Source organism: Cordyceps javanica, chromosome 2 (genome assembly GCF_051103115.1).
Source record: "Cordyceps javanica chromosome 2, complete sequence".
NCBI lineage: Eukaryota > Fungi > Ascomycota > Sordariomycetes > Hypocreales > Cordycipitaceae > Cordyceps > Cordyceps javanica.
In genome coordinates, this window is record NC_139296.1 from 4,742,636 (window position 1) to 4,756,821 (window position 14,186).

A 14,186-nucleotide genomic window follows, 5' to 3' on the forward strand; every position below is an offset into this window, starting at 1 on the left:
ATGAAAGCAAGCAGGCGAGATGACACCAGCCGAAATGACAGGACGGCCCGCGCAATTGCTGGTGCCGCCTCTCCTCGCCAGCAGGCCAAGCTGCGCAAGAAGCTGACACGTAAGGAGCGTGAGCGACAGAATGAGCAAGAGGAAGAAGGGTCAGACAGACAGACACGCCGGAAGCGATTTCTTAACCCGGACAAGGATTTCGGGAAAAGCAGCCTTGTATATCAGCTCAAACACGGAGTCCTCAAGAACGAGGTGCCCGTCGAAAGCCTCCAGCAACCTGTACAAGCCCGACTACGAGGCCACAATCACGCGGATCGACCAAGTCATCGAAGTGGCTCGCGGGACAATGAATGGGAAACACAACAAATGCGGAATAAACAATCATCCGGCTCGAGCCAGGCGCGTGACAGTGAGAGGGTACCTTCTCGACGGCGGTGGGACAGGCAAGCATCTACTGGCAATCGACCACGCGATAGACAGCCGCCGCAGCGATCAGGGGAAGACCTACCCACGAAACGACCCGAAGGATACAGAGATTCGCCGGAATACTCAAGCGCCGCTCGAAAGATGATGCCCATGGCAATCAAGTACACCACAGCCGCCTCTCAGTTTCTCTACGGGCGATCGGTGGTCAAGGCTGCGTTGGAGCAGTCCCGACGAAAAATATACAACCTCTACGTCTACGGCGGCGAAAACCGTGTAGATTCCCACTACAACCAATCCATGATTCGACTGGCGGAGAGCAAGAGCATACCCGTCACGATTGTCCCCAATGATCAGCAGCGACTCATGGACAAGATGAGCGTGGGACGACCGCACAACGGCTTCATATTGGAGACGTCGCCACTCCCGCAGATTCCTGTAACGGCGCTGGGTGAGCTGGAGGAAGAGTCAGACTCGGACCGACGCGGCTTTCACGTAGCGCGCGGTCATCAGACGCGTGAGGAAGAGGCCGTCAACGGTACCAAAACCTTTATCAGCCGCACAAGCGGGAGCCGTACACCCAAGCCACTGGTGCTTCTTCTTCACGAAATCCTGGACCCGGGCAATCTCGGCGCGCTCCTGCGCACGGCCAGCTACCTAGGCGTCGACGCCGTCGGCATCACCCAACGCGGCTCGTCGGCGCTGACGCCCGTGGTGCTCAAGTCGGCCGCCGGTGCCGTCGAGGAAATCACGCTCTTTTCCGTCGACTCCCCGGCCGACTTCCTAGACAAGTCAAGGAGCGCAGGGTGGACGGCGTACGCGGCCGTCGCGCCGCCCGAAGAAAAGCTTGCGCGCATGCACGGCGGCAAGTTCGTGTCGATCGACGATGTCGAACAGCGCAACCCCCTGCTCGACACCCCCTGCATCCTCGTCCTCGGCAACGAGGGCCACGGTCTACCGCGCCAGGTCAAGGTTGCGGCCGACTACGAGCTGTCCATCCCGCGCGTAATGCCGGACAGCTGCATCGATAGCTTGAATGTGAGCGTCGCTGGCGCGCTGCTGATGCATGCCTTTGTCAAAGGCGCTCTGCCAAAGAAGTCGGCGAGCCCGTTTGACAGCGCGGTGGCGGTGGCGCGCGGAGAGGGAACGGGAGAGGAATCAGAGGTGCTCTTTTGATCGCTGTGTATACCATTGTATTATCAAACATGTACTATAGATTGAATGACGATTTTGCATACTTCTGATACAATAAAGATCCAACAGAAGAAACCGGCCTTTTGCAACCCCACAGCCACAGCCGAGACTAATCCGTCGTAGACGTACCTGTCTAAAAATGGAACATTCCAACACATGGTCTAACTGGAGCAGCGACTGCACGCTACACCAAAGACAGAATCTCATGCTGTTCTGAACCTCAAATCTTATCTTCAATTATTATTCAATCCGCAATTTTCAAGTTTTTCCAACAGCAAAAGCGCACTTTGCACCATCTCGAAATGGGCATCTATTTTGGCCATGTTCATGGTGGGGGACGCTAAATCACCCCAGCCACCAGCATTTGTTGACTTTGATGCCCGAAAGACGGGCGAAGCTCTCTTGTCGCCAGCGTTTTGTCTCTTATTTTATATATAACCAATTATTCTTCCGGTCTGATCGCATACTTTAAGTCCATATTGGCGACTTCTTCCTGCACGAACTCACAAAAACCGGTTCCTTAACCCTTAATTTGCAGGCTAGGAGCTGTATGTGGTGGTGCTTCTTCCTTGGCTCAGACAGCTAGCTCTGTTGCGCAGTGCAAACAAAATCTACAATACACCACATCAACCGGGTCTCCCGGATCGCAAAAATCGACAAAAGGAGAAGGAGAGTCATCAAGGCACGGCTTCCACACAATGCTGCTTCTCCTACCCGCGTCTTTCATCTCGCTCGCGCTGCAGGCATCATCCTCAGCCGCGGAGCGCTCGCCCACCGCCCTTCGCAAAGTCGCCCCCGACGCCGGTGAGAAGATCTTTCCAGAACATCTCGCCTTTGCGACGATTAGCTTTGAAGACGCCTCCATCGCCGCAAGGCAGTTTCTCGAAGCACAGGATGCTCTCCCTCGCACGGCGCGGCAGCGAGCCCAAGCCTACCGGCCGGCCTTTGCGCGCCACCACGCCGACGAGAGCAGCAGCAGCCGCGGCGGTGTCCTGCGATGGCGCGCTGCCAACAAGGCCTTTGGGCTGTTGCAGTCGCAGCGCCGCGCGGCGTCTTGCCCGCGCGGCATGAGCGGGTGCGACGCCATCGGGCAGCCCAACAAGTGCTGCCAGGACGGCACCGTGTGCACGGCCGTCGAGGACGACGCCGTCGGAGGTATCGCGTGCTGTCCGCAGGGCTCCTCGTGTGGCGGGCGCGTCGGCACCTGCCCATCCGATGCCGTGAGCTGTCCGGCCGCGCTGGGCGGCGGGTGCTGCATCCCGGGTTACGTGTGCGAGGGGGTGGGCTGCGTGCCAAGCGCTTCGGCGACGGATAGCACGACGGCGACGAAGACGACAGCGACGACCATCGTGGCCACGAGCCCGGCAACAACAATCACCGTGACCAGCACGCGCACGACTTGGGTCGACGGCGCGCCCTCCACCGTCGTCGTCACCGAGGTCGTCACGCAGACGGCGTCGCGCGCGCCCTCCACCACCACCACGACCGTGACCGTAACGGAAAGCGGCAGCACCGTCACTGGCGGCGCGCCCTGGCGGCCGACGGATACTACGACGACGACGACGATGAAAGGGGGGTCTAGCAGCAGCGGCGGCGGCGGCAAAACAACGACGGGGACGCAAGAGGGTTGCCCGACAGGCTTTTACGGGTGCCTCGCCACCCACGGCGGCGGGTGCTGCCAGACGGACCGCGATTGCCGGACAAGCTCATGCCCGCCGCAAGCATCGACGACCATCGTCTCGGATGGGAGGACCGTCGTGGTGCCCGCGTCGGACGTGCTCTCGACGGCCGCGTCGAAGTGCGCCTCGGGCTGGTTTCTATGCGGCACAGACGCCGGCACACGTCCAGGGTGCTGCCCCAGTGGCTATGACTGCGGTACAGCGAGCTGCTTTACCGCGTCGGCTTCGCAGACGGCTTCGGTGCAAAAAGAGCAGCCAAAAGGGAATTTGGCGGTGGCCAATGCTGCCAGTATGTTAAGGAGCTTTTGTAGTTTTGTGGCAGTGGCTGCCTGGATTTTTTGGGTGTAATGGTTCAGGAAAGTGTCATTTCAATGAATATATATGACGATAGACAAATGTAAATAGATACGAATGCTTCAATTGCAAAGTGAGGAGAATTGTACCCGGTAAACAGTGTCAAGATAGAGTAAAAGTCACGGATCACAACCGTCCAGAGTATCCTTTATAGCAGAGTCGAAACGCAGCTGTATTTTAACCCGGTATTGACTAACAATAGTCTATTGCCCATTTCCCATCATCCAGCATCCATAACCTTGCTTTCTAAGTATGTTCTTTGTTCCCCCCAACTATTGTCTTTGTGGTATTGCATCGCTTGCAGTTACATGAGAAGGAAAAGGCCAGCAATAACAGTTGCGGTAAGCACACCGCCAGCATCCATGCGGTTTGCAACATTCTGCACGGTGCTATGAGTAGGGGTCGCAGAAGTGGTCATCTTGGTCACCTTGGAGGTCACCTTGGAGGTAACAGTGGTGGTCTTGTGGGTTGTCGTGGTGCGGATTATGCCAGTGTACTGGTAGGGATGGCTTGAAGTGGTGCAGTCAGAAGTCTCGGATACCTTGATAGTGACATGGGTTGAGCTGGGAGTGTACTCCATGGGGGTGAGGTTGGGGGTGGCATAAGAAGCAGAAGGAGAGCCGTACTGCGAGGCAGAAGCAGAGCCGTAATGTGAGGCAGAAGCAGAGCCGTAATGCGAGGCAGAAGCAGAGCCGTACTGCGAGGCAGAAGTAGAGCCGTAATGCGAGGCAGAAGTAGAGCCGTGCTGCGAAACGGAAGGAGAGCCGTACTGCGAGGCAGAAGTAGAGCCGTAATGCGAAGCAGAAGGAGAGCCATACTGCTCAAAGCTCATGGTTGACATGACACTCGGTTTGGCATACGCCGGGGTCGTGTAAGCAACAGCAGCAGGTGTGCAGTCCGCAGGGATGCTGTGCGAGTTGAGAGCGGCGGCTACGAGGCCCGAGCCGAGAAGGCTGATGAGAGTCGAGCTGATCTGCATGGCGAAGTCTTGGATGTTGAATAATGGGGCAGTGCAAGCGGTAAAATGGAGATATAAAGCTGTGAAGAAGCTAAGACGATGGCAAAACAATGTGGATAATGAAGCACGAGAATGGATGTTGTACAATGGAAGAAGACAGGAAAAAGTCGGGACAGGGGCGAGCTGTTTAAATTCTCATTGCCCTCAGTTCCTTCCTGACAGACCACGCGGAGTTGCCAGTTGTTACAACAGTAGACACGAAGTACCTTCCCACGACAATCCCCTCGGCTATTGGTCAAGTCGGCTACCGAAGCAGCAAACGGGCAATCACAACGCTACCAGCACCATCCCTCTCTGATTATGGGTCTTCCAACGGGTTCCCTGGTTCTGCATACAGAGTTAAGTCATCATTAAATCATACTAGTCGTGTCTCAGATCTCGTAGCCCAGAAACATGAAGCTGTATGCTTTCCATGGCTGTCTATCAACGTTGTGCTGTGAATTCCACCAGAAAAGTGCATGCTGTGGAAAATTTTGTGATGCGTCGCCAGATGGTGGATTGCAAATCCAGAAAATCAAAAGAACATGAACAAATACATCAGTGTTGCGAAAAATCGAAGAGCCTCCCATTGTAGATCATCGCGCACCCCTTTTTGTCTTCAAAATCGTTTGCACCCATCACCGTCTTCCAGCTTCCTCAAGACACCAACTGCATCCGCGATGAGAATGCTGCGACCACCAAAGTGCTCGCGCTCCAAAGCCTCACGCGCCAGTCCCACTACCGCTTGTGCGTTGCGTCTACCAGCAAGACGCTGAACTTGCGCCGGTTGCAGTTTGGCGGCGCTTTGCAGCCACTGCAGAGCGGCGGGCCGGGAGCTCCCGTCGTTCCACGCACCGCTCCCATCCCGGCCAACATGGCCGAAAGCCCAACAAATAAGAGCGCATACGTAAATGCCCCAAAAATCAGATATGTCGCTGCACGAGGAACCCGGTGCAGTTGGGATTCCCCTGTCATCGGACCCGAGTCCCAGGAACGCAACAAGAGCTCTAGCAGCAAATGCAGCGGCTGCTGCCGAGCTTCCAGAGTCGCGCCACCGGGAGAGCTGACTCTGATGCTGTGTAAATGCCGCCAGGCGAAGAACCTTTTTATTGAACACCCAGCTGTCGCCCGATACAGAAAGGGCAACATGTAAAGGGGTGAAATGAAGAGCGAGGTAGGTGTTAGCGACAGCCGAGTGTGTAAACAAGTTCAACACGTTGATCTGACTCATGTCGACTCCAGAGAGGTCTTGAATCAAGTCGAGGCGAGTTGGATTTTGTCGCGATGGAAACTGTAGAGAGTATGCTGCCAAAAGAACTGATGCGTCGAACGGCGAGGACTCTTGCATATCCAGCGGCTTGTATCCTTGAGAAATTGCTACTCCAACAGTGAGTCGGGGACACTGCGGTTCAAGCTTGGACCATGAATCTAGAGTGGAGGCTTCCCAAAGCTCCGTGGTATTGGCACTGAGTGGAATAGCTAAAGTGCTGGGTGAGGAATAGTCCAGCCCCGGAACTGCCACGGGGGCACGTTCAAAGTAACGCATGCAGTGAATATCGAGCAAGAAGCAAGAAGCAAGTAGACGTCGATGCGCTTCGTCCTCAACCCATGCTTCCCATTTATCCGGTCGACCAAAGACTGTAGTTTCTGAGAGCAAACTGACCTGCTGATTAGCCTGCTCGAATGTTAGCAGAGTCATAGACAAGATGTTTGTTTCCGCCGTACCTTTCCATATAGAAGCTTGAAAAGGTCAGATGTTTGGAATGCGTCCTTGTCGCGTCCACGAAAGCGCATATAATACTCTGAAAGTAGTACAGCTTGCATTGTTTCAATAGGCCAGAGATCGGCTCCAGTGGCCTGACGCATCTTAGTATTTGTCATCATGCTTTACTTAATCTTGTTACTCACCACCTTCAATTTGCAGGCCGCATGGAAGTGAAGCTGGCTCCCATTGATTCTGTGATCTTCGTGCCCAAGGAACTGGGTCGCAACCGCGGCCATCACACACTGCAGAATATCCATCACATCAGAAGTACTATCGAGTGACTTTTCGAATGTTGATCGATGAATAATCGGATACATCGGATGGACCTTGTTCCAGTAGACTTCGAGGTAGACTGGCACGGCGTCACGAACGCTCTGGCTCAGTGCTAAAATCGGCATACTTTGTGTTGAAAAGTGATCAACGAGTGCCATTCCAGGAGGGGAAACGGAAATTTGCGGCGAAATGATGCGATCCTGGAAAGCCGTTGGTGGTGCAGCCATGAGAAGGTCGGTAGATCTGCCCGCACCAAATGGCATGGGCAAGGTTCGCATGGCTGCGTTTGCGAAAAGAGGCCTACCAGTCCTCATGGACTCATCCACGGAGCCAGAAATAGGAAGGATGGAACTTATGCTCTGTTTTAGCCTCGAAAATCCTGTAGAAGCCGTCGTAAAATCCAGCCCGTAGCCAGCAGCGGCCACTCTCCCAATGGAGGAGGTAGTAGTACATTGCGCCGCGGTAGAACTCCAGTCGTTGCTGGAAGATCGTGCGCGTTTGTAGCGGTCGTTAGAGCTATCAGATGGCGAAGAATAAGAACTTCCTGTTGCAGACGATGGCATGCCTGTACTGTTAGACTGATCGCCATCCGACATGTAGAAATCGTGCCCTGCTTCCGGTGTCTTGAGGCCAACACTATCTTGGTCGTTGACTACATTGCGAATGGCATTATTCGGGGAGGAAGCTCCTTGCGATCGAGGAGTTGAGCCAGCGGAATATCGGCTTTGAGGACTCTGTGCATAGTATTGCTGGGGGCTGGCAGCTATTCGGGGTGGTGGCAGTGTGTGGCCGAAGGGCCGACTAGCAGAAGCAGAGCTCCAGGGGCTGCTTCCCGATGCTTCATGTCTGGGGGTGCTCGACATGGGACTATGGGACGAATCTGGCGCGCCGTAGGACCCCATTTGCATTGTTCTGGGCGGCGAGGAACTGCTAAAGCTCTGGTCTCGCCGTCGGGGGGAAGTGCCGTGAAGTCGAGGATCTTCCGATGCTAGCCGTTCATCCTGCTCATGCCGCTGTTGGTGCCTCTCGAGTAAGTCCTTCCGGTGGAAGACCTTGTTACAGCCGGCGACACTGCAAGCCAAGTCGGGCGGTTGGTGGCTGAGTTGATGTCGTCGCAAGTGCTCGGCGCGGGTAAAGGTTTTTGGCGGACGGCACATTTCACAAATATGCACGGGTATGCCCTTTTTGGCTCGACTGACCCTTCCAGTAATGGGGGTTAGCTTGACGCCAGGCTCACCTATGGTGCTTCCTGGCATCATTGGGCGCATGTCGTGGCCAGCCCCGTACAGCTGACCGTGGGAATACGAATAGCCGATGGGTTCGTTGCTCCCACTTTGCCGGCGACCCTGAGGCGGGGAGAGGTGCTGCTGGAGATGGCGAGATGCAGAAGACTCGGAGGTGTGCGAGTAGGTGCTGTGCGGGGAAGCACCTCGAGAGTAGTCAGATGGTGATGTGTGGTTATGCATAGATAGGTCAGACGAGGCGGGATAGCTCGAACTGGGGAGAGGAGAGGAGTGCGGAACCGGCCTGGACGACGAGCTGCGAGGCTGCGAGTCGTCATCGACGCTGTTCATGATATTCCTGAGGCTAGCCATGGTGAGCGAGTCGACAGAGCGCAATATCAACAACCCTCGGCGGCAACGGCGACTGAGATGGCCCCAAACGGCTGCCAACAACGATATGTATATGGGCCTAACGGCCAGGCACCGCACCAGATGGTTTGTCTAGGTATATTTGATAGAATGAACAGAAAGTTGGCGCCCTTACTTTGAAAAGAAAGGAGGGAAAAAAGGTCTTGCGTTGGTTGGTCCTGTTTAGTAGGCAACTCAGGGCGCTTCCAAGGTTGGCTCGTGCCGAAGTAGCGTTGGTTACACAGACAAGTTGGGTCAGGCGCGTGTTAGTAGAAGAAGCAGTGGCAAAACAGAACCGACGTCGTACACAAATGCCATCAGAGTAGAGCACTTGGGGGAAGGGAGTCGCAGCAGAGGAGGATTGCGACGCGTTAAAAAAAATATACAAGTAACGGACGAAGTACTTAGACGTTATCCCAAGCCGAATACACAAGAAGGAGGAAAAGTTACGGTGTTAGCTAGAATTCGCAGCGAAGGCGTATGGAACTTGTCGTGCCCCACGTCGATTAGGACCACATTGGCGGGAGCTGAGGCACTGGGCTGCATGTACAGGATACATCGGCGACGCCAGGCAAACCCCAGAAGGCTTGGGGCGGGCCACCAGGGTTGACGTATGAAAAGTGTCAGCGCGGATAGCCACATGCCACAACAAGCGGTAGTGGGCAGCGGGGTGAAGGGCAGGCAACGGCGCAGCGGCCGAGGCGGCCAGCCAACGACCATGGCTGTGTACTAGTTACAAAGAATGGGCAAGTGAACAGGGATGGCTTTTGGCAAAGCTGAGTGGGGGAGAGGCACCTCGGACACGAAACACGTCCAGAGGGTCAGGGTGACAGGGTGTGGTGTGGCTGGAGTGGACTTTGCAAACCGAAAGCTGGAAGCCTCGTCTGAAGAGAGCCCACCACGTGTTGACTAGCCCTACCAACAAGGTCATAGGACTAAAGAGAGTTCGTGAGCACGGGTCGTGGTGGATGGAGCATGGCATCACATTGCTATCAACGTACGGAGTACAAGGGCTGGAGGGAGCGTTCGGGAGAACAGGCATGGCCTGCTTGTCGCTTAGTGACATTTCGGGCCGCGCGACGTGCAGAGGGGTGTGTGATGATGGATGATGCCTCCTCCGTCCATGTTGAAGGCATCTAAAACAGCGAGATAAGTTGGCCCGAAAAGGGTACATTGACGCGCGCGCTGGGCGCACGCCCACGCCGGCCTTGGTTCACTAACTACCAGTAGTGGGCAGAGCCCGCAATCGCCTGCGAGCTTGTCATGGTGGTGGTGGCGGTGGTTGCGCCAGGTTAGCTGGTTCAGGTCAGCCTTCTATGCCAGCGTCACCAGCCGGATTGTGTCCGGGCAACCTGGTGGTTTGCTGGCAACCGGAGGGGGTGGTCGCGGCAACAACCCAAAAGAGATAAGTAGTGTGGCTCGCAGGTGATGAGCGCTGCGTGCTGGGGAGAGAGTGCTGGCGTGCTGGCGTGCTGGCGTGCTGGCGTCCAAGAGCTAACAGGGGGCGCGGGAGGTGGGTGGCATGTAGTTGCTTGTGCTGGCGGGATTGGCGTTCGCCGTAGGTCAAGAAGGAGTGAGCATGACGGATATCTGGCGCGCCATGCTGGGTCCTGGACGAGTCAGGATGGTGCCGTGAAGTAACTAAACCGACCTGCGTTATTGTTGGATGCGCACTACAAGATTGTTGGTCGGTCGCGGGCAACTTGCGGACAGGGACAGTGTGGGTTTTGCTTGTAGAACGCATCCCCCCCTGCGGCGAAGAATGCGAGATGAGACAACGAGCGGCCGGGTGCTCCAATAAGAACTACGGCAAAGCGAATACTCCTGTGTGTCGGGCTGGCTCGATGTCTGCCTACAGAATCATTCAGTAAGTAGCCAATGTCGGTCTGTTTTAGTACTGGCTGGCTCACGGTCTGGTGTAGTAGTAGTGTCGTGGCTAATGCTGCGGATCTACCTAGCACGCAGGGTTGGGAGGATCTATGGGCGTACATACGTGGATCATATAACTAGGGAATTATCGCTGATGATCCTTGTGATAATGGTAGGTCTCGTTGTAGGCCGAAACATTAGGTTAGGCGTCGGAACTCAGGAGTCGGCGATGAATGAAGGAAGCGGCGGATGCATATGTAAACGCAAACGATGGCATGATGAAGGTATTCGGGGCTGCCAGTACCAGCAGCTACTAACTTATTGGGTACCTCCTACCTCTACATACCCGAAGTTACCTACCTGGTACCCTACCTACACCTACGTAGGTTCCTTGAGCACTCACTTGGCATCAAGAAGAGCTTCATTATTTCCGGGCAGGCCGCCCGCGGCAGGCAACATTCTTCCCAGGCCAGGTCGCCGAAAGTAGTGATATCGCCCGCTTTCTGCCAGGCTGCCAATAAACGAGCACATATCAGCCTGCTCCGTCTACATACTTACACCAGAAACAAACATACGGCAGACGAGGAGTGCCAGTCAGCGGAGCTCAAGGTGGAAGATACCCCACCAACCAGCACAACGAACTGGGCAGCTGGGTAAGCTAACGGGGCTGAACAGGTGTCGATGCATTGATGGGTTTGACGGACTGGGACAAGTAGTAATGAGGTCGCATCGACCGTCAAAGCCACCTACCAGTATTAACCGAGTGCAAACGGGCTGAGGTGATCAGCGACTAGGGCCAAACGGCAGATTTGCAATAAAACTGACTTGGCCGTTGAATTTCATGCTAGGTATGATGCTTACTGATAGAAAGTGCTACGTCTATATATGCCTAGGTACCTACCTATAGACAGTTGACGGAGCAACTAACCATACCCACGCATTATGTATCTCCGGTAGATACCTACCTACCTACCTACCTAGGTAGGTAAGAAAGACGAGTGTTTACCTAAGTACTGAGTAAAGACGAAGCGTCAACCCTCCCGTCGGAGAACAGTAAGTAAGAACCCCTGGGGAAGGGGGCAATTAATTCCCTTGAGGGGGGCGGCCTGGACAGACCTGTGGGGTCTTGGCGCTGCAGAGCTCAAGCCTCGTTGCAAGTGAAGGGGGGGGTTCAATTTCCCACAGGCCAAAGCCAGACAGAGAGAGCTACTAATAACACTTGACACTCTACGGAGTACGGAGTACCTTACTCAACTAGTAGAGTACCTAGCGACAACGGCTCGCTGTGGAGGCATGGCTTACGAGGCTCCCAACCCACTCCAGACGACGTCAAGAGTACATATTGCCTCGCCCCCCTTTCTAGCGTTGAGACAGTCTCACCAAGTACAGGGCCTGCCAAACTGCCAAACTGCGTGGTTTGCCCTGGCTGTCTCTCTCTCCCACCCACTTTCGGTGGGGAGTTGGGAGGCATGGAGGACATTGGATGACTGGCAACTGGGGACACCTTGTATCGTATCAAACACTGACAGGCAAACAGGGTCTGCCAGGTATCTTAGCACTGAGTACTCCGTACTCCGTACGGAGTACTTAGGTATCTACTTGATACCTCCCTCCTGTTATTCAATAACCTACTTACTTCTTTACTGGTAGTACTCAGTAAATCACTACTCTTACTTATGGTGCTCGCCGTCAAAGCGGTCATGGCCGGCCTTTTCCCCCATCCATCACACCGCCAAGCTATAGCCAACTCCATGGCGCACCACAATTAACCGGGCTTGTCATGACCAGGGATCCTATCGCTGTTAACAAGCCACTGTTAACAAGCTTCTTGTTCAAATGGCGTGCTGCACTCGTTGGCTCGATTGCTAGCCTGGAACAATGGCGTACCGAGCATCTACCGACTTACTGAGAGGTAGCAAACAGAGCATCGCTCTTTATTATCAACCTATCAACCCTTGGCCATCTTGAAGCCTCGACCAGCTCGTTTCTTTGCCCTTGTGCCCTTGTGCCCTCGGAACAAATGCAAGTCAGAGATCGGCAGCCGAATCAAGATGAAGCACGCACCGCAGCGGCCAGCACGCATAAGCCCGCCGCCCCCAATCCTCTGTGCTGCCCTAAGTACTCGACTCCCGCCTGCCCTGTTCGTGCCTTGTGGCGCAACGTTGTTCGAGTGCAAAGTGTTCCGTAGACGAGTCGCATACTAGAAGTTGCCCCCAGCACTTCAGCTCGTTCTACAGCTCACTTTGTCAGTGCGGGGGCCGTAAAATCCGTCTCTTGGCCACAAGCCTCCAATGGTGCGGCAATGCGCGCCCTTCCCCTCAGGAGGAGCCACTACATCTGCCAAAACCGAGTCACTCCCTCTCCCTCTACACAGAATACCTGACGTCCGCGCAGCGCGCGCTCCGTATCAAGCCAGTCCCTCTTTCTTTTCGACTCGCCAAACTGCCCAAAATGGGTTTGCCGTCACACAGTGCGGGTGCGACGGCGCTGACCGCCACTCTTGCTTGGTGCTCCAAGGGTCCGGTCCGCCCTGATCATGGAGCTCATTTGACCACTGCTCGCTGCAGCATACCGGGTCTTCAGTTTTGCTGGCTGCACAGGAATACGTCAGTTTCTCGTTGCGGAGTCGTCAGCGCACCAAGCAGCATGCGTCTCCAATGCAAAGATGCAGCCATGGAGTTCTCGGACATGAGGAGAGCCCTCTTATTTTCCGCCAGCCACTATCTCGCCGGCTGGGCTGCTTTGGGGAAAGTGTCCGCCTGTATTCGCAAAAGCGATTGCCTCGCTCTTGCATGTTAGTCCTTGTCCGCCAGACGGCGCCCATACTCGTCCGTGAAAGGATTCATAAGCCAAACATGCTGATACGTCGAGTCTTCCTCGTTGGCTCGAGCCCCAGCACCGGACTGTCGGGATCCGCACACCAAGCAAACCACACTGCAGCAACGTCTCCGCCCGTATAAACGACATTTCTGAGCTGTAATAAAAAAGATGCGCCGACGCCACAGCAAGAGTGGACAAACGCAAATCGAATCGGCAACGGCGTACTTATGGTGACTGCTTTGTATGGAACCACCTCCCCCCTTTGTGAGCGCCCGCTTCAGCCCATGCATCCGGCCTGGAGCAGCTAGGGCCAAACTTACAAAGGCTCGCACGAGACTTTGCTGGCACTCCGTGTCCAGAGAGGCCCAACAGGTAAGTAATGACATCGCCCTTACTAGCAGTACCTACGTACTCCGTACTTACTCAGTACAACTCGCCCCACGCCGTATCTGCCTAGCTCCAGTTGGCCGCCAACCGGCTTGCAGCTCGTCATTTGTCACACACGGTTAGCTTACTGCAGCCTCTTGACTTGGGACAATCAATATTTGTGAATTATTGTCAAGCTGCAGCCGGCCAAAAATCCATACCAACACAGGCTGCCGCCGACACCGTCTTCGCGAGCCACTCAGGCAACGGCGCGATGACATGCTTGACATGGTCAAAAAGCCTGGACCATGCGGTTGACCCTAACTCGGCTGCATGAGTAACATTTCATGCTGTCCCTTCTCGCTCTTGTCTTGGCGGGCAGCCTTCCTGGTCTGCCACCTGCTACGGGAGGCACTATTATAACGGCTCAGTCCATCGAAGGGCCTCTGTTGCGATCGCCATTCTCTACCAGCACTCGTCAACAGGCTGCTCACGAATAGAAGTGTCCCCGACAGTTTGTTCCCGGTCCTTTGATCCAGCCAAAGGCCCTCCGCCCCGCCCATACCTGCTCATGCCTGCTTGGGGAGACGGGCGCGTATGTCGGACTCGGCGGGTATCGACCCAACGACGCTACACACATCATGTTTGTGGAGATGAAGACCCGCGTGCCAATGCTGGTCGTCACTATGTAGCTGCATGGCCTACTGCGGTCCCCAACTCGCAGGCCTGCCTCAGTAAACGCCCGTGGATTTCAGTTGCAGCTCGGTGTCGCTTATTAGAGCTTGGCCGGAGCCGGAGCCGCCTGGCAATGTTTT

General features: G+C 55.2%; 4 protein-coding genes across 4 annotated transcripts; 2 read left to right on the top strand and 2 right to left on the bottom strand.

Annotated features, from left to right (window-relative positions):
- Nucleotides 1-1,599, top strand: V2A60_003909 (TrmH family RNA methyltransferase; the record flags this gene model as incomplete). The annotated part of the gene is made up of 1 exon (XM_083255234.1): nucleotides 1-1,599. The coding sequence occupies one exon, from the start codon at nucleotides 1-3 to the stop codon at nucleotides 1,597-1,599; it is 1,599 nt and encodes a 532-aa protein (XP_083111360.1).
- Nucleotides 1,600-2,315: 716 nt separating this feature from the next.
- Nucleotides 2,316-3,607, top strand: V2A60_003910 (uncharacterized protein; the record flags this gene model as incomplete). The annotated part of the gene is made up of 2 exons (XM_083255235.1): nucleotides 2,316-3,415; nucleotides 3,499-3,607. The coding sequence occupies 2 exons, from the start codon at nucleotides 2,316-2,318 to the stop codon at nucleotides 3,605-3,607; spliced, it is 1,209 nt and encodes a 402-aa protein (XP_083111361.1).
- Nucleotides 3,608-3,954: 347 nt separating this feature from the next.
- V2A60_003911 (uncharacterized protein) lies at nucleotides 3,955-4,629 on the bottom strand (the record flags this gene model as incomplete). Its single annotated transcript, XM_083255236.1, has 1 exon — nucleotides 3,955-4,629. The coding sequence occupies one exon, from the start codon at nucleotides 4,627-4,629 to the stop codon at nucleotides 3,955-3,957; it is 675 nt and encodes a 224-aa protein (XP_083111362.1).
- Nucleotides 4,630-5,266: 637 nt separating this feature from the next.
- On the bottom strand, nucleotides 5,267-8,280 carry V2A60_003912 (uncharacterized protein; the record flags this gene model as incomplete). The annotated part of the gene is made up of 3 exons (XM_083255237.1): nucleotides 5,267-6,322; nucleotides 6,373-6,504; nucleotides 6,556-8,280. The coding sequence occupies 3 exons, from the start codon at nucleotides 8,278-8,280 to the stop codon at nucleotides 5,267-5,269; spliced, it is 2,913 nt and encodes a 970-aa protein (XP_083111363.1).
- Between the last annotated feature and the right edge of the window lie 5,906 nt (nucleotides 8,281-14,186).